Consider the following 20,648-nt stretch of genomic DNA (forward strand, 5'->3'; position numbering starts at 1 on the left):
GGGAAAGGTCAGCCTGTCTTCCCAGCCAGGCTGAAATGCGGGGGCTTGTCAGCATCCCGAGCCTTAGAATGGGCCACCAAGGTCTGCGCTGCTGAGAGAGCTCCGATTTAGGCGCCGCAGGGGAGGCGGGGGACCCTTCACCCCTTCACCCCCTCCACCTCTCTGTCTCCCCCGGAGCTGCGGTTACTAGGCGCGAGAGAGCCCATGGCAACGGCCGCCTGCCCGCAGGGTTTCCCTCCTCTCTCCGGCTCCCGCCGCCCTCCTCTCCCTCCACCAGCCAATCGGCTGCCGGCGAGCCAGCAACGGCGGTCGTTGAGTGGTCCGCGGGCGCTGACGTCACAGGAGGGCGAGGCTGGCCGGGGCTGGGCTGGGCGGGGCCGGTAGTCCGCGCTCCAGCGGGTTGTAGTTTGTGGGGCTGCGACCCCTTCCCGCCCACGCCCGCTTCCCTGCCCCTCGCCCGGCACCGCCGACAGGTGAGTGGTCCCTCGGGCTCCTGCCTGCTGCTGGGACGACCCCGACGGAGTCCCCGCCCCGGTTAGGACTCCAACGTCTGGCCTCAGAATTCGGGGTGAGGTCGTGGAAACCCTGGAATAATCCCCCCCACCCCCAGCCCGCCTCCATCTTCACTTCGCTACCCTCACCCCTGCAAATGAAAACCGTAAAACCCACAGGTACACTTACCCAGTCCCCCAAGCCTTCTTAATGTACGTTTCTGATGCTTTTCGCGGATTGAAAAGTTACTTCTAAACGCAGAACCAGGAAAGGTGTGTCAGAACCCCAGACCCTAAGTCGTATAATACGTTTTACACCTGTTGGCAGTGCTGTGTTTGTCTCTGCGGTTCTTGTGTGCCTCAACCCTCTGCCTTGTTCCCCGGCTTACTTAGCCCGGTCTTCCAAATGCAGCCAAGGGGAGGGCTGGACGACCAGTCCCCTGGCCGTTCAAAGAGTTGCTGAAATTCAGGTCACAGCAGTTGTTCCCTTACTGTCCATGGCCTTTTCTCTTCAGCTCTGGCTGTGAAGCGCTCACTTGTATTTTGACAGTTTGCACGAAGTAATTGTGTGTTTTCTCCCTGGATGCTTATGGTGGCGTAGCTAAATAAACATTTTAGAAATGGGTAGAATTACTCGTTTGATTATTGTGAAAAAAGCAAACAGATAGACTCATAGGCCAAGTGTATTGAGGTATATGATAAAATATTCTACTTTTTTCTTTTTAAAATGAAATATTTCACAAAACAAAGTGTTCAAGCATGCAGGTACCCACCCCTTGTTTAAAACAAAACAAAACATAAAAACTGTTACAGACACGGAAGAGGCTTCCTATGTATCCCTTGGGAATCACATGCTCTTTTTCTCCTTCCCCACCTACCAGAATTTAGTGTTTACTTATACTCTGCATATTTTTATACTTTTACTACTTAGGTATTTATCCAGAAACCAATATATAGTCTCATTTTAAACGTTTATATAATGCTATCATTCTATACATGCTCTAGGTCATTGCTTTTAACTGTTGTGTGATAATTCTTGCATGGATTTATCACAAGTTACGCATGCATACTCCTGTCGATGGACTTTTAGGCTTCTCCCTTTTAAAAATCACTAGAAACATATTCTTGTACATTCTAATTGTATAATTTCTGAGTCATAGGGAATGTGCTTTTTCAACTTTAGTAGATACTGCCCCATAGCTCTCCAACGTGTAGTAATTTAATACTTTCACCGTCAGTGAAGAGAGTTCCTTATCAAACTGTTTTTTAAAAGAAAGATTATTCAACTTTTCCTGCATTCTTATTTAATATATGCATAGAGAGAAATTACTTAAACGCTGAAATCTGATATAATTTCTCCTAAGTCTGGTACTTATTAATGTGTCAGGGACAGTGTTTTATTTCTGCTGCAGTTTGAAACTGTGAGGAATTAAATACATATGATCAAAGGAACAGGGGTTTTGTGTGATTCTTTCAAGCCTGTGCTGGTCACTGATCTGAGGCAAGGTGTGAAACAAGTCATGGAAACTTTCTGCCCTTATCATGCCTTCTGCAGGCTATGAGCTATAGGTTTTTATACCTTGAAATATTTATGATCTTAAAGCCTTGCCTAAATGTGCTAATAAAATATATTTCCCCAGCTTGAGGCCACCTTTTGGGTTTTAAATGGAGCTTTCCAGTACTTACAATCTCTGTGTGATTAATTATATTTTTAGCATGTTAATATTTATAGAAGACTATTATAGCATTTTTCCAGTATGTAAATAAATAACTATTGACTCCACCTTCAATGAATACAGTCAAATACTGTATTTGACTTTGTAGCAGGTCTCATTTCTTAAAATGCTTTTTTGGTCACGACTAAAAGCATAATAAAAAAACAATTGCATGATTTAGGGGATGAATTTTTCCACAGCTATTTTCAGTCATCTTCCCAAAGAATTTGTTTCGTTTACTTGCAAATGTGAGGTATTTATAGCATCAGTTAAGGATCATAGTATGTGCTGCTCATGGCCTCTTAGGAAGAGGCTGAGTTAGAATTTAGAGAATAATTTAAACATTGTGAAAGGCACGTCACCCAAGTAAGCGATAGGCTTTTAAAAACTGATATTATTTCTTCCTTAAACCTTTGGTAGAATTTATCAGTGAACCCATCTGGACCTGAAGCTTTCTTTGAAGGAAGATGTTAAACTATAGATTCAATTTCTTTAATTCCTATACAGCTGTTCAGGTTACCTATTTCTTCTTTAGTCAGTTGTGTTTGTATCTTTAAAGAATTTTGTCCATTTCCTCTCTGTTGTCAAATTCCTTGGCATAGGTTGTTAGTAATCCTACGTTATTAACTTTCTAACATTCGCAGGGGCTTTAGTAGTATTCCCTCTTTCATTTCTGATAGTAGTCATTTGTCTTCTCTTTTTTAAGTCTTGGTCAGTCTTGCAAGAGGTTTATCAATTTTATTGTTGAGATTTCATTGCTTTTCAAAAATTTGTTCATTTTCTGCTTCATTGACGTTTTATTATTTCCTTCTTTCTACTTTGGGTTTACTTTGCTTTTTTTTTTTTTTTTTTTTTTCCCCTAGCCATTTAGATGAAAGTATAGATCATTGATTTTAGCTCATTCTTATTTTCTTGTATAAGCATTTAAAGCTATAAACCTCACTCTAAACACTCTTAGCTGAATTTCACAATTTTGATATGTTCTGTTTTTTATTCTCATTCAGTTCAAAATATTTTCTAATTTCCTGTGTTATTTCTTCATTGACCCATAGGATATTTAGAACTGTGTTGTTTAGTTTCCTAGTATTTGAGGATTTTCTGAATACCTTTCTATTATTGATTTCTAATTTAATTCTGATATGGTCAGAGAGCATACTCTGTAGAGCTTTAGTTTATGTAGATTACATCTATTGATATTTATTATATCAGAAATTAAAATAGAGAAATTAAAAATATTAACTCTTTTAAAAATAACCATAACAACCTATTATATAGTAACATAAATAATACTTTTCATTAAAAAAACTATGTTTTCTTAAACAAATTTAGTGAGAAGAGTGGCATTGTTTCACATTTTTGGTAAAGTTTTAAAATTTTTGTTAGTAGCTGGGTTCTCATATCTACTTCTGCATTCAGTCTGTTGTGATATCGCATATCATGTCACCTCTGGAAACCTCTATTGTACATTTCTGAGAGAACGAGAGTGAAAAAGGCCAATCACATCTGGGTGTTTACTATAAAAATAACCTTGACCTTGTCACTCCAGAGAAGGTCTTAGGCGAGCCCATGCTTTCCTGGGTCACATTTTGAGAACTGCTGCTCTCTAAGGTTTACAGTATGCATTTTTGACTTACTGTAGTATATGCTTAAATAACATTCTTCCATTTTAGTCATAAGGCCTTTACAATAGTACTTTTCCATTTCAGCTCTCCCAGCATTTGTGCTATTATTACCATATAACTTACTTTTGTTTTTATTATAAACTTCCCAATAAATTTTTATTATTTTTACTTTAAGCAGCCATCTTTTAAAGAAATGTAAAAGTTAGAAAAGTTTTTTTTTTTTTTTTTGCTATTAGCACACATACTTACCATTTCTGAAACTTCATTTCTTTGTGTAGCTCCAAGTTTCCATCTGGTATAATGTCCTTTTGCCTGAAGAATTTCCTTTCACAGCCCTTTTAGTGCGGTTCTGCTGCTGCTGAATTCTCTTGCCTTTTGCTCTTATATATATATATATATTTTAAAAAATCCTTTTATTTCACCTTCATCTTTTTTTTTTTTTAAATTATTTATTTATTTATTTATTTATTTTTGGCTGTGTTGGGTCTTCGTTTCTGTGCGAGGGCTTTCTCTAGTTGCTGCGAGCGGGGGCCACTCTTCATCGCGGTGCGCAGGCCTCTCACTATCGTGGCCTCTTTTGTTGCGGAGCACAGGCTCCAGATGCGCAGGCTCAGTAGTTGTGGCTCACGGGCCCAGCTGCTCCGTGGCATGTGGGATCTTCCCAGACCAGGGCTCGAACCTGTGTCCCCTGCACTAGCAGGCAGAGTCTCAACCACTGCGCCACCAGGGAAGCCTTCACCTTCATCTTTGAAGGATATTTTCACTGGAAATAGAATTCTAGGATTACACTTTCTTCCAGCCCTTTAAAGATGTTGTTTGATTGTCTTCTGGCTTGCATAGTTTCTGACAAGAATTCTTCACTAATTCTTATCTTTGTTCCTTTCTAGCTATTGTGTCTTTTTTCTCTGATTTTAATTTCTTCTCTTGATTGTGAACTTTCAGCAATTTTATTATGATGAGCCTTGAGGTCGTGCTGTGTGCACACGCACATGGATGTGTGTTTATCCTCTTGGAGTGTGTGGAGCTTCTTAGACATAGGGGTTTGTAGTTTTCACCAAATTTGGGAAATTTGCAGCCATTATTTCTTCAGATATTTTTGTCTCCCTCTCCTCTTAATAGGACACCCCAAGTGCATGATGTTAGACCACTTGATATTATACCATAAGTTACTGAGGCTCTTTTCATTTTTTTTTTCCAGTTAATTAAAAAGCCTGTGCTTTGGTTTGGTTAGATTCGAGCTCACTAATCTTTGCTTCTCCGGTGTCTAATCTGCAGTTAATCCAATCTAGTGAAATTGTGCAAGAATATATTATATGTTTTATCCCTAAAGTTTCATTTTGTTCTTTTTTAAGTCTTCCATATCTCTCTTCATTATGTTCTTGTTTTCCTTTAAATACTTGTACGTACTTTTCTAGTGCCATCACACCTCCGCCATTTGTATGCCTGTTTCTATTGACTGATTTTTCTCCTAATTATGGGCCACATTTTTCTGCTTCTTGGCATGTCTGGAAGTTTTTGATTGGATGCTGGACACTGTGGTGCTATATATTTGAGCTCTTGATGTTGGCAGGCACTTTACTTGTGGATTAGTTTGAGCTCTTTGAGGCCTGTATTCAAGCTTTTCCAGAGTCTTTAGTACCTTCATTCTAAAGATAGGTCAGCCCCATTCTAATGTGTGACCTCTCTGGGCTTTCCATCAAATGCTCCAGGTGACCACTAACAGCTTTCCACTCTGATTGGTCTGGGTTCAAAATGTCTCTGTGCCCTCTGTGAGCTCTAGGAATTGTGCAGCTAATAACACTGCCATCGTTCTTTGCCAAGGTCTGTGGAACATTCCTTGATGTATGTACAACCTATTACCCGGCAAAGACCCAAGTGGACCCCTACATAGATTTATGGAGCACTTTTTCTGCATAACTCATTTTACTCCAGAATCCTGCGTCCCAACTTCCAGGTGTCTCAGCCTCCCCAAATTCTGACCTCCTCCTCAACTCACAAATGCTGCCAGGCTCTGTTTGGTTTTCATCTGTTTTCCCCACAGTCTGGAAATTGCCTCCAGGAGATCAGAGGGCTCACCTTATTTGTTTCTCTTCTCTCACAGATCAGAGTCCTGTGCAGCCTGAAAACAGCTGTTTCATATATTTTGTCTAGTTTTTTAGGTGTAAGAGGCTAGGTCTAGTTTTCATTACTCTATCCTGGTTGAAGGCAGAAATCTGTTTTGAGTTAAGTGTTTCTTAGGCCATGAGATTCTCAATTTTCTTGACCAATAATGACCAAAAGAAAAAAAAAAAGAAAAGAAGACATTGCCAGGCTGTTGTCTCTTATTGGGTCTTCCTTTAGGCAGACTTAGAAGGTGGCCTCCTGGAGCTAGAACATGGAATCCTGGACTATGGAATGGCAATGGAATATTGTCTCTCATGTGAAACTTACTGCCATATGTGAGGAGCTCTACATCTGGGAACTTTTTAAACAACTGACTTTATGCTTCAGATTCCAGATTCTAAATTATATCCCATCTCTAATTAAAAATTATCACTGGATGCTTTTACAAACCATATTGATTTTCTCAAGTCATATGTCTCCTCTGGCTTGTGAACCCCTGCATTTCACACATGTGTTAAACCTGAACACTCATGGTTCGATATTTGACAAACATGGATTGAGCTGCCTCAAGATTTCAGCATCATAGGTGTCGAGTAAATACTTGTGGGAATTCTACACCTGGAATTCCATGATTGAAGGACCAAGTGTGACATTAGCTTTTAGATTCATTGTTGTCAGGAATTAAGAAAAGCCAAGCAAGAGTGGTCCAGTCTCACTCGAAGCTTCTTGCTCAAAGAAAACTGATGGGATTATTTCTAGATGTGACTTGGGGAAGGGGTTGAAACTAAAAGTAGCCAGGAGGACCCTCGTGGCTCAAGTTACTTGGAATTTGCTTTTTCAAAAAGCAATGTTTAAGTTTCAGACTTAGGTGTGGAACGGCAAGTGGTTATTAAGGCTTTCGTTTTTACCATCGTACTCTAAGCTAGGCCAGTATAAAGTGTTTGGGGGCTGAGGGAGGGAAGAATAAGGAAAAAAATCAGGGAGCTAGGGTCATGTGGGATACCACCAGTGGCAGTGGGTAGCTGTTTCATCACATGTAGTCCGAGTGGATTTTGATTTGGCCACAATTCTATAAATAGATTATTTTGTGGTTTGGGTACCAATGGCGTCAAAACAGCTATTTAAAGAATCATGGAATGTGTTTTTGTTTGTTTGTTTTTTTCTTAGTAGGAGGCTACAGAATTGGATCTGATATTATTTTTCCTTTTCAGTAAATGCGTCCATAGACATTAACCCCCAAACAGAATGACGTTCAGATGCTGAAAAGTATGTCATAGTCTATGGCATCCTTGGCTTTCTGGACTAACAATGACCCCAAATTCCGGACAATAGAATATTTTCAGCTGGTAGAAAAGGGTAAAGTGGCTCTCTATGTTTTAACAGGGGGAGAGGTCCAAAATACATATATTTTCAAAAATGCATGTTCTGGGATGATACATATAATGATTAAGATAATTCAATTTTTGTGTTAAAAAACTCTGTGCATATGTATATAGGGAGATGTATATAGATTTAAAAATAATATATATGTTGGTATATGAAAAGGAAAAATCTGGAAAGATACAACTAGTAATGAATTATTCACAGTGTCTACTTCTGAGGAGTTTATTTTGAAGCGGGGAGAGTGGATATTTATCTTTTACTTTGTATACACCACTGAGCTAGTAATTTTAAAAGCTAACATTTATTGAGCATTAACTATGTGCCCAGAACTGTGCTAAGTATTCCAAATACTTAGCATCACCTTACTTAATGCTCAGGGGCTGCCAGAGCATGTCTGTCTATATCGGAGTTGCTTAGAGGTGGCAGGTTGCCAGGAAAAGGGGATCTAGGTACTTCCTTGAGTTATGTTTGCTTACCTGCCACACCGGTGTTACTCTGATCGTGTGTTTATTTAGGAAGACTCAGGGGGGCCGGGGGTGGATGCCGCAAGCAACCCCTTGCGGCTAATACCGCTTATAACAAACCAAAGTAGCAATTACTATTGTTATTCCCAGTTTAGAGATGAGGACAGAGAGCTTAAGTCATTTGCACAAGGTCTCACAGCTAGTAAATAGCAGAGCCAAGATCTGAGTCCCAATCTGTTAAAAAGCATAGTTCAGGCTCTTCATTTGAATCTGTTACGAGACAGTGTTACTTCTCATAATTTAAAAAATATTTCAAAACTTCATACGGCCAATCTACAAAAATGTAATTTGAATGCAATCTAGAGACAGAGATGAAAAAAAAAATGCAGAATATGTTATCACAAGTAAAGGTGGTTATCAAATTAAAACAAACATCTAGTGTGTTAGACAGACAACACTGCTGCTTATAGTAAGTCAGATGTGGCTTTTTATCTGTGAGTTTTCACCGAAGGTTAATTTACGTGGCTGTCTATTTTTGCTTCCCCCCTTGCCCCCACCTTTCAAACAGGAGAGATTTACAAATAGTGCTTGAGCATCATGGAGCTTCTAGGTTCTACTTTAGCGGCAACTTATGCCCACCCTAGACCAACACCAGCCAACTTCCTACCAGCCATCAGTGCCATGGCCTCAAGCTATAGGGACTGCTTCCCCCACTGCAATCTGACCCGTAGTCTGAGCCTGCCTTGGAGACCAAGCACGTACTACAAAGCAGCCTCCAACTCGCCAGCCTTGGACCCGTACTGCACCAGATCTCAGAGGGTGTCCGAGAGCACCACGCTTCCCTTTGTTTCCAACAGAACCACACTCTTGACCAGGTATACTCCCGATGATTGGTACAGGTCCAACTTAACCAACTTTCAAGAATCCAACGCTTCCCGACACAATTCAGAGAGACTAAGGATAGATACATCTCGCTTGATTCAAGACAAATATCAACAAACGAGAAAAACCCAGGCAGACTCCACCCAAAATCTGGGAGAACGAGTCAACGACATAGGATTTTGGAAATCTGAAATCACTCATGAGTTGGATGCAATGATTGGAGAGACAAATGAACTAACCGATATTAAGAAAAAACTGGAGAGGGCTTTGATGGAGACAGAAGCCCCTCTTCAGGTAACTATAAGACCTTATTAAAAGGACACTGCATTTTTATGATTATAAGCCAGTCGTTGAATTTCTGAGGTTATTATCTATTGAATTATATTTCGCTTCACTTGTAGAAGCCAAGCCCTTGTCAATAAATCTGTACCGGGTTTCAGTGATGATAAAACCATTGCCATTTTTCTCACATTATACCGAACAACCATTTAAGTAGAAAGAATTCTGGAATTCCCTGGCAGTCCAGCGGTAGGACTCAGTGCTTTCACTGCTGAGGGCGCAGGTTCAGTCCCTGGTTGGGGAACTAAGATCCCGCAAGCCCAGTGGTACGGCCAAGAAAGAAAAAAAAGGTAGAGAGAATTCTGCATGCAAAGCAAAGGAGGCTAATTAAAGCGACACTCTTAAGACACACAGTATTTTATGGTGAAAATGCCGTCTTCCCATCTCTTAAATAGGCTGCTTCGTTATTGCTGTCCCAGGATTAACATAAACGTTGTTTGAGAGGAAAAAAACTTTTTTTAGTCTGTGTCATGAAATGCCTTCTGTATGTATGTTATGATTCCACTTCAGGCACAGTGAAATGATCAAATTAGAGCTTCTTAGGAATGGAATGAGTTTGGTTAAATAGAGAGATGGGATAGAAGTTAAGCCAGTTTTGGTCCTAGAGGCAGCCTTTCAGTTGGTTGCTGACCTCTGACCAGGCTTCTGAATGGAGATCAAATTACCTTTAATCCTCTGAGTGTGCGATGGGCCCCCGACCCCATTCTATCCACCACCGTTGGAAGAAGACATTCTGTATGTGAAGATGTCCAAATGATGCAGATTATTTTAGAAGTTGCGTATATGTGAATGGGCAAAGCGAACACTATTTTTCTCCATGTTTGTGTGACTCATTTTCCTGGTGATAAGCATTTTCAATAGGTCTTTTTTTTTTTTTTCTTTATGGCATCCATAGTAGAAGAGATTAGATACTCGAAGAGCTAGAAGTCTAGTGGTTTGGGGGGTTTGCTGGAGACCCCTGCACACTGTAGCTTCTTACTGCACCCCTCCTCCCCACTAAACACAAGTGCACACAAATACACACGACCACAGAAATCCTGAGAAAGGTCAACAGGACACTAATGATATTCTTTTAAAAGAACTCACCATGAATTGTTTTTTGGGATCAGAAGCCCTCCCATACTTTCTCTGAGCTCTGGATCATTTTGAGGATTCCTGGTCTATTCTACAATACATCCCATCCCACCCCACCCACCACTTACTTTAATGAACACTTAAAATGACGGCCACTTACCTTTTACTTAATTTCCAGAGGAGATTCAATTTCTTCCCTTGACGCTTCTTTCAGTGATGACTGCTTTCAATGAGATGGGCATAATTTAAATTTCTTTTCTGCAGTTTTTGTCCAGATATCTTGTGTGTTTAAACATTTAAAATCAACACGGTGTCAGAAGATCCCAATTAAAATGAGAATTAGTCCCATGAACAGATACAGCTCAAAAGAGGAAACACTGATGATCAACTGTATAGAAGACAAAAACATTAAAACTCAATAATAAAAATGCAAACTCAGTCAATGAAGTAACCATCTTTGGCTTACCCAATTTGCAAAAATGAAAACTGATAATGTGTAGGGTTGGCAAAAGTGCAGAAGACGGACACTTTGGATATTGCTAGTAGACTATGGTTGAGTAGAAATTTCCTGGAAAGCAATTTCGTAATACACATTAAAATAATCAGAGTTCCCTTCAACCCATTCATTCATCTTCTAGTCAGTGTACATTATACTATTAAAAAATTAGAGATTCACTCCAAGATTTTGTTCAATGACATCATATCCAGCTTACAGTGTACATACTATTATATTTTATGCTTTTTAAAAATTTAACATTATAGTCATCCCATGTCATGAAATACTCTTTGAAAAAAGTATTTTAACATTTACATAATGTTATTTCATGCATAATTTAGTTGTTGGCTATCTAAGCTGTTTTCCATTGGCGTCATTAATGTACTTTGTCTCAGACTATTTCAAGTCTACTATTTAACATCAATCCTAAAAAGCATAAAATTATGAGGGCATTATAACTTCTGTTAAAAACAAACAAAACTGATAGGAGTATGGGTAACTCATTTTTGACTTCTCTCTACTTTTTCTCTTTAATGGATAAAGCATATTATTTTTATAATTAGGAAAACAATACATGGTACTTTAACAATAATCACCTGGATTTTTGGCTACACAAATATTTTGAGGTCTTTAAATAATCATTTGTTTCTTCCTCACTCTTCTCAGTAGAAAATATTTGGAAATAAGATCTTGAAGACTATGATTTGGGTTATTGAACTATTTCTCTAGCAGGAATTGATGCCAAATAAGTTTCTCAGATGCTGATTTGTGGGGATTAAGTAGAGGCCATCTGCTTCAGTTTGTCAACTTTCCAAATTAGGAATTTTTTTCAAGCTCTTTACCTTTTCACTAGCAGCAGGGATTCACTTAGTTGTCACACTGAGTTTCTTGTTGGATTTCCAGCAAAATGGCTTGAAAAGTTGGTATTGGGAGCATCTATTGACTTGTTTTAGAAACAGGTTATTAGAAGTGCTAGTCACTGATTTTAGTTAGTTTGTATTAGTGTTTTTCATTATTTGTGTATCTGTAGGTAGCCCGGGAATGTCTATTTCATCGAGAGAAGAGAATGGGAATCGATCTAGTTCATGATGAAGTGGAAACAGAGTTGCTGATGGTAAATATGGGGCAAACCCTTCAATAACAAGAAACCTCATTGCAAACGTGCGTTTAATGTTTAATGTATAGAAACAAAAAATGATGTTATGTAAAGACACAGTAAGGAGTTATAGTATCAGATATTTATGGCATTTAGGAAAGATACATTTTATTTTATTTTTTATTGAAGTATAGTTGATTTACAATGTTGTGTTAGTTTCTGGTGTACAGCAAAGTGATTCAGTTATACATTATATATATATATGTATATTCTTTTTCATATTCTTTTCCATTATGGTTTATTACAAGATACTGAATATAGTTTCCTGTGCTATACAGTAGGACTTTGTTGTTTATTTTATTTTTTTTAGAAAGGATACATTTTTGGGGGGTTATGAAAGTAATAGATATTTATTGAGAGAATTTGAAAAATGCAGTAAAGGATAAAGATAAAAATCGCCTAAGTCCAATTAGACAGAAATGACTATTAATGTTAGAGTATTCAGTCTTTTTAATAATCATACTTAGGTAGACACCACCCAACTTAAAGACACACAGACATATCTTCCAGATTAGAATTATACTGTATCTATGCATTTGAATAGTGCTTTTTTTGTTGGATAAATGCCCAACAAAAAAAGCATGATGTTTATTCTTAAATATAGATGTGGAAAGGCAGTGCTGTGTTTTTTTAGAAGACAATGTTTTAGAGCATTTTTAGGTTCACAGCCAAATTGAGGGGAAGGTCCAGAGGTTTCCCATGTGGCCTCTGCCTCCACACATGCACAGTTTTGATAACTGTATGTATTTCTGATTATTTCCTTAGGATACATTTCTAAAACTGTAATCCATGCATCAAAGGGTATATGCATTCGGACAGCTTTTGATAAGCCATCTGGGAGCTTATAGTTATATCTGATCTAGGGTGCTGGTCCTTCCACTAGGCTCTCTCCCACCTTCCACCAGTTAAAGATGGTTTTGTTCTGAGTTCTCTGACCTTTACCTCCTAGGCTCTCTCCCACAAGATCTCTGCCATTCCTTAAGATTTCAGCCCTTAGGTACCTGGGACCCTTCCCAGTCTCTTTTTTTTAGCCCAGATACTCTATTAAGCATTCGTTCTGCATCCCCAAGTGCCAAACATATGTACGTTGGTAACTCATTTTTTGGTTCACATTCATGAAGCTTAAAAGTGAACTTTTCTTTGACGCTGATGCCTTCTGCCTTCCCCTTCCTATTGATGGTACTGTTACTGGTTCTATGACTCCATCCCAAGAGGGTTCTGCTCTGAGACAGTATTGAATAGAACCCTGATACCAGCATGCAAAGAATGTCTGGGTGGATTTTCACCACCAGTAGCAAGAAATGCCTTCCCCGTCTGGGATTTCCGCCTCTACGTGGCTTGTAGGACCCCAGCCCCCTCACAACCAGCCGGGTGATGGGTCAGCTTCAAGTGACTCAGGAGCAAATACTGAGAAGGCACATCTTTAAGGAAACACCGCTGCTTCCCAAGCTCAGGGATGAGTGAGAATTTGAGAATGTCGTCCTCAAAACACACTGTCTGTAGAAGTGGAGTGCTTGCTCCTATAGGTGCCATTCGCCATGATCCAGGTTCCATTTGGACTTATAGTTTGACTTTTAAAGTGTGATTTCAGTAGCCTATCCTACCTGTTAAGAGTGTGATAGTTTACCCACTTACCCCAAACTTCAAAAGGCTCAGTTAAGCCTTTCAGTTTGTATGTATCTGTGGATACATAGAACCCCAGGAAGCAGGGTCTGGGTTTAACAACGAGGTCCCAGAAATGATTGTATATCCACAGTTCAGCCGAGAGTTAACACACATCCATGCGTGCGGTCAGAGCTCAGGGTTCTTGTGACCTGGCCAGTATTCCTCAGCCAAGAAGAGGGTGGAGCCCACATCGTACATGAGGATTAAGTTCTAAATCATACTTTATGACCCGTGTCACAGGATAAGTCCTACCCTTTAGTACTAGAGATCTTACCATCTGCGAGGCACAAAACTATCTACCCCACAGCATAGAAAGGAAGGTGTTATTACCCTTAGTCTATAACTTGCCTTTGCTCCCAGCATTTGCAAAGGCAGCATTGGAGCTGGGCTATCTGATGCCAGGGCATGTCTTTAACCACTATTCCACCCAAGACTTTGGAGGGTGAAGCAACAGGAGGGGGTTTGCTTGAGGTGAGGGCATGCCAAAGGCTGTGAAGTCTCTATTCTACCTCCCTGCTCCGCCACCCCATCCCAAGACCACAGCTCCCAAGAGGAGAACCGTAAGAGATGCTTCGCAAAGGTTTTGCCTGCTCAGATAGTAGGATTAATTCAAGGTTTTTCAAATGCTTGGATGTGATTCCTTGTTCTCATTCCATCTTAAGTCACAATGTATTCACTTTGGCCACTGAGACTCTGAGAAACTCAGAGAGGTCACTGCCACTCTTTTATTCGTGGGGTCTATTTTTCCTCCCCAAGTTCAGGATCCAGAAGGGGTGGCACCACTTGCCAGGCTCCGAGTGTGTGGTTCTTGGGTTTTCTGCCATGACCTTCACTTCCCTGGGTGTCAGGTGGCAGCTATTGGTCTGATTACATCTGGTCTCTTCTCACACTTCTGCCCTCTGTCTGTACCCACCACCTTCCGGCAAACTTTCTTCTCACGGGCAATTGAGGGAATAAGGCCCTTGCCCTGCATTCACTTCACGGAGGCGTTTCCAGACCATCCCCGCGTGTGAGTGCGGATTAGTAGGTAAGTTAGCGTTGGGGACAGTTACAGAAGTCTTTGGTTTCAGGCATTCCCTATTCCCAGGAAGCCTTCTGAACGATGTTCACCATATGACATTATTTAAATTCAAATATAAAAATTAGTGTTGAAGGGTTTTTTTATAGCAAGAGTCTCATTAAATGTAATTTTTTCCACTGAAAGTTCCAGGAATTCCCTCTGTGTGAATTGTGTACACATAGCATAAAAGCTCACTGGGATTTTGGGTTTTAAGTGGTATTTTCTAAGCAGTATTCCATGTATCCTTTGCCAACACCTCCATGAAATGGCTACGCGCGCGCGCGCGTGCGCGCGCGCGCACTCACACACACACACACACACACACACACACACACACACACACACACACCAAGCCACAGAGAAAGATGAAGACCGAACAACAAAAAAAATCAAAGACACGCACAACCTACAGTGGAACGTGTGAGAAATCCTTGCTGCCTGTAAGGGCAGGGGGACTTGATAACATGTCATGGGAATTTAGTTTTTCATTTACTCCAATCATTCAGAGTATCAAAGAATCAGGCAGGAGGGTTATTACTGAAATAAACTCTAGGCATAATATTTTTATGTTAACCAATTAAACAATAAAAGAATAAGAAGACTATATAGTTGAGTAATAATTAACATTGGAGTGAAGAGGACTCTAAAATCAAATGAACAAAGGCAGAAACCCAAAGGGAACATTTGATAGTTTGACGTCATAGAAACCATAAATGTCTATATATCAAAAACACCGCACACAAAATATAAAGGCAAGGGCCAAACTGGTAAAAAAAATATATATGTGTCATATAATGGGAAAGGATTGAATTTTAAATACAAGAATATTTATAAATAAGAGAAACATAACAGAAAAGGTAGACAAGCACATGAACAGGTGGTTCACAAGAGAAGGAAGTCAAATCATGAACAAATACCCAGTCAAAATATTAACCTGCAAATCTGAACAAGTGTGCTTTTATTGGGGGGTGGTCTTTCACGTTGGCAAAGATTGAGAGGAATCATAGTGTCTCCTGGGTGTGTGAGGTGAGGAAACTCACACTCATTTATTGTTGTAAACGGGTACAACTTTTCTGAAGGGCAATTTGGTTGTACTTGTCAAAACCTTTAAAAAAGGCATCCCCTTTGGTGGTGTCCAAATATTTTTGAGCTTGTTCATCACGGTATAGTTTTATGTCATGGGAAAGTGTTCAAGTTTCATGTTCAGTGTTCAGTATGATGGTATGATCACTTTTCACTTGAAAAAGTGGTAGCGATGGTTATGTGCACTTTTTAAATGTCTTCTAGGTGCTATTTTGGGTTCTTAAATTTTCTAATGTGAATATGAATTTCAGAGGGAAGTAAATATTTATTTAAAAAATCTCTGCTACAACACAAAATCTACAAAATCTCTGCTATACATGTAACAGTAGATACATCCTAGCGGCATCAAAATGCCATGTGCGTGGTCAAGCAGAGTGGCGTGGAGAGTGCAGATTTTATACGAGTACAGCAGCTGCACTGCAGTGCGGAGGCAGGACAAGGGGAGAGCTGGCCTCCTAGGGTGGAGGTTGGCCTCCGTTTGGAACAAAAAGCTGGGTCTTTTGGAGGTCACATGCACTGCCTGAGAGAACTGCCTTTTAGGCTGTCCTTTTCCCTTCCAGATTCACTTTTCTTGGAAGGATACTTAGTATAGAAGAAGCCATGCATTAAATTCAACCTTGTGTATCACCAGAATTTGATTGATTGATTGACTGATTCAATTAAAGACCAGAGATAAAAAATAAAGAAAACTCCTAAAATTTTACCCCTGTCCCAACTTGTTCCATAATATATTTCCCTAAAGCCCTGTAAAGGGTGACTCTCAGTCTAATATTAAGACAGCAATATCATGAGGGCGTATAGGTAAATAAGTGGGTATAAAATTCTTTTCTTGTTTTACTTCACGATTTTCCCAGAAACAAAGATTTCCTTCATCAATGTTTTGTTACATTGTTGACTCTGAATGTTATGTTCAATATCAAAACATTAATGTGGGTTTTTTTTTTCACTTGAGTAGGAGGTTGATATTATTCTGTGTTGTCAAGAAAGGATGAAGCTGCATTTGGACAAGGCCATTGCCCAACTAGCGTAAGAGCTTTTACCTCTCTATACAGTTGAAACTCTATCATGAAACTATACTTCCACGCTTCCCAATCAGATTTCTCTTAGCTTCTTATGTAAGGATTTCTTATACATGGACACACATCTGCATGCCCGTACACATTTTTATTTAGAAGGTAAAACGAGTACTTGGGGTACTTACTTTAAATTTTTATTTAAAGAGATAATTTTTGCAATGCTTCAGAAAGGATTTTTATCCTACCTTGAAGTGTGGCTAAGGTTTCTTTTAACTCAAGAGACTTTTATTCTTTGATAAGAGATAGACTTGTACATGTGCAGCCCGACAGCTGGAAAAGCGATGAACTGTGGCACACTTTTCTATTTACTTTCCACTTCTCCTTAAAAACTCAGCCTTCTCCGGTTTCTCGGCAACCCTGGTACATGGTCCTCGGTGCTGTGATTACACCACTGCGTTCACTGCATCCATTGCACTGTAATTGTTCACCCGTCCTACTCTCTAGCAGAATACAAATTCTTCTTCTCTTGGCAATAGTAGACAGTAGGTACCTAATATTTATAGTGGGGGTTGGGGGCAAAGAATAATAGTCAGAGGAGGGTTTGAAGCAATGATAACAGCTGTCAGCATAGAAAAAATATTGGCCGAGCCTGTCACCTTATAGGACTAGAAAGGTCAACGTTCATTTGGTGACGGCCATGGAAAGAAGTAGTGTTGAATATGTCACACAGAGGAAATGATGATTCTGCCTATACTGATGTTGTCAGGGGTAGCGTGTGATGTAGCCAAAGGAATAGTTGTTCTAAAGGTGGCGGTTCTTCTCACTCAGTCTGCTGACCATCAGGATTGATGCTGTGAAGGTTGGTGAGATTCAGATGGCTGAGATCTCTCTCAAGCTGCGATGGGAAGGGCTCCTTAATTCAGAAATCGGTGAGGATAGCTGAGGATTGGCTAAGGATGACCGACTGCCACTTCCGATATTCATTTCTGGTTTCCGCTCCCTGGAAATTGCAGAAACAGTTTAGGGTGGTTCCAGTGATTGTTCTGTTTTCTTCTGGTCCAGTTCCTAATCCTCATTTTTTTTGTAATCTAAAATCTGCTGTCCATCTTCCATGTCCTTTGCTTTTTAATCCACAGTGGGCAAAATGCCCACCTCATTTCCTGGGGTGGTCTCTCCAGGGTCTGTGGGAGCCGGGATCTCTAACATGGTTACTGGGCTCGGTCCAGCAAAGGTGATGGGAGGGAGGTTTTCAGCTCCACTTGTCTTGAAGGAACAATTAAGGAAGGAACATGAGATGGGCTTGGATCTCAGCTGAGAATGGAATCTCATTAGAAACCAACATGGGGGCCTAGATCTCTCCCATCTTGGGCTCTAAGGCGGTGGATGGATAGAAGGCCTTCCTAAGGAGGCTCTGAGGTCAGGTCAGAGGAGGTCAAGGGTGTCAGCCCAAGAGAGGAAGCCTGGGGAGCATCTTGGTCCCAGACCACAGACGAGAAAGACCTAAGAATCCCAGAGTTTCAACCCCGTAACCTGAACTCCGAAGCAGCGGGGATGCAGCTTCCTCTCCTTTCATCCTCTGCGCACACACGCTGATTTAGAATTCACAAAGTGCAGACGACCTGTGTGCCACTACCCTCATTTCCACTTTACACACAACAACACAAAGAGCTTTGACAGGTCAAGTGACTTACCTGAAGGCACAGGCCAAGTTATAGAGAATTAGCCCCTTCAGTTCCACACAGGCTTTCCTGGGTGGCTCCCCTATGCCAAGACCTTTTTTGGGCTCCGGGAATGGAGAAATGTCTAGGATCATCCAGTTTTCTGGCTTTTTCAGATGCTCTCTGTATGCGATTGCCCAATTTTTATTTCTAGCCCAGACCTTTCTCCCCAGTTCCAACAACCCACTTGGTACCTCCGCTTGGATGTTTAATGGACACTCAAATGTAAAGCAAGACCTGCTGTCTTCTCCCCCAGCCCTCCAACCCACCCATAGATTTGCCCACCTCTGCTCATGGAATCCTGCTATTCCAATGACTCAACTTTGGCTTTTTTTTTTTTTTTTTTTTGCTCCAGACCTGTGCTCTTTATTTATTTATTTTTTAACATCTTTATTGGAGTATAATTGCTTTACAATGGTGTGTTAGTTTCTGCTTTATAACGAAGTGAATCAGCTATACATATACATATATCCCCATATCCCCTCCCTCTTGCGTCTCCCTCCCTCCCTCCCTATCCCACCCCTCTAGGTGGTCACAAAGCACCGAGCTGATCTCCCTGTGCTATGCGGCTGCTTCCCACTCGCCATCTATTTTACATTTGGTCGTGTATATAAGTCCTGGTTCCATCTTTAAAGCATCTCCAGAATCTGAGCACTTCTCACCTCCTTCACTGCCGCCCCTTTGGTCCAAGCCACCACCATCTCTCACCTGGGTAGCCTCACCGGTCTGCTCACGGGGTCTCTCTGTCCCCTGTAGTCCGTTCTTAACCCCACACCAGAATGATCCTTTAAGATTGCAAGTCGGTGGTCTCTCATTCCACTCAGAGGAAAACCTGACACATTCCAATGGGCAGCAAGGTCTGGTTCTCCCTCTGCAAGTCTTGGTATCACCTCCTTGAGGAGAGTCCTACCCTGACCATCCTATTGAGAATCATCGGTCACATTCCTGGCCCCCTTTTTCCTGCTTTGTTTTCTGCATTGTTCTGCTAACAAACCACAGGATTTGCTTATTCCTTATGGGGATGGCCTGTTACCCCCCTGTAGGATGTGAGCTCCTCTAGGGAAGAGACGTTTGCTTTGTCCGTGATGCATCCTGGCGGAGAGTAGGCACTCTGTAATGATATGTGGAATGGACTATGCCACAAGTCAAGACGTGGCTCACCTGTCACCCACGCCTGCCCCACTGGCCTGTCTCTTTGGGACTGAGCTGCCTGCTGGGTCCTCTCTCTGCATGGCAGGGCAGGAATGCCAGGCATCTCAGAGCTCGCCAAGTCCTCTTCCTTCCCAGGAGGGTTCTGGCGGGAGCAGGAGCCTGGGGGCTGCCAATTCCTGGCCTCTTTCCACACGCTGACTCCTGCTGGGGAGGTCCATTTTGACCCTCGGTTTCTACCTCCAGGCTTGGCACAACTGCAAAGTGAGGTCATTTACAGCTGGAGAGAGGCTGGCTGTGAATACCTCCTAACTTCTCAGGGAATTGCACTCTAGGAATGGAGGAGAGAGGGGTTAGGATGTAGCTGAGGAAAAGGAAGAAGGAAAGGGAGGCACAGATATGGACAGATTGCTCCAAACCAGTGTCCTGTCTGGAGCGGTTTGGGTACTAGGAAGATGGGCCCCAGCCTGGGGGAGCTCCAGATACCAATTTCTGTGTGTCTGCATGTCTCATGCCCATGGAAGGGACAGTGTGGGCAGGGCTCTCATCGCCCACATGTAGGGGCAGCTCCAGGGGGAGCTGCTTTTAATGGAGAAGTTGGACATTGTGGGAAGGAGGAGAGACCCAGAGAGCAGTCACGGGTGCGCATGGGGGGTGGAGGTGGGTCCCCACCCCGAAGGGCCGTCATGCTTCCTCCTGTGACCTTGTTCCCTTAGCCTGAAGCTCCGTCTCCCCTCTGTGTTTTAGAGCCAACAGAGCTTCCCAGCACGAGCTGGAGAAGGACCTGAGTGGCAAACAGGCGGCCTACCGCATCGACGATAAATGCCACCACCTGCGAAACACGTCGGACGGCGTCAGCTACTTCCGCGGAGTGGAGAGGGTGGATGCCATGTAAGTAGGCGCATGCCGCCTCTGTGATTTCCATGTCGCTTAATTCATTCTCTCTCCTTTCAAAAGGATGCAGCGCACAGGTAACTCGGAGATGCTGGGAGGATGCGGAAAGGTAAGAGGCACCTGCTATGGACCGGCCGTCAGTAAGCACGGTGTTCTGCAGACACTTGGGTCCTGTAACCTTTTGTACAAGAATATTCATTGTTTACATGTCTGACTGTGAAAATAGCACCTGCTTGCGGCAGAAAAACCTAGAAAACACAGTTAAGCACGAAGAAAATAAAATGTTACCAGTGTATCGGATGCCCTGGACGTGGGCCGGGGGTGGGAAGTACAAGCTG

At 41.5% G+C, this 20,648-nt stretch overlaps 1 protein-coding gene across 1 annotated transcript in view; it reads left to right on the plus strand.

The window, feature by feature from the left end:
• The first annotated feature begins 395 nt into the window (after positions 1-395).
• Positions 396-20,648, plus strand: part of TEKT3 (tektin 3) — a 35,488-nt gene continuing 15,235 nt past the window's right edge. Inside the window, exons 1-5 of the mRNA XM_057535361.1 lie at positions 396-473; positions 8,347-8,954; positions 11,600-11,683; positions 16,489-16,559; positions 20,164-20,307. Coding sequence (XP_057391344.1) covers positions 8,376-8,954; positions 11,600-11,683; positions 16,489-16,559; positions 20,164-20,307 — 878 coding nt within the window. The 5' untranslated portion in view covers positions 396-473; positions 8,347-8,375. The remainder of the gene's footprint in view (positions 474-8,346; positions 8,955-11,599; positions 11,684-16,488; positions 16,560-20,163; positions 20,308-20,648) is intronic.

This window comes from Balaenoptera acutorostrata, chromosome 20 (assembly GCF_949987535.1).
Source record: "Balaenoptera acutorostrata chromosome 20, mBalAcu1.1, whole genome shotgun sequence".
Taxonomy (NCBI): Eukaryota; Metazoa; Chordata; class Mammalia; order Artiodactyla; family Balaenopteridae; genus Balaenoptera; species Balaenoptera acutorostrata.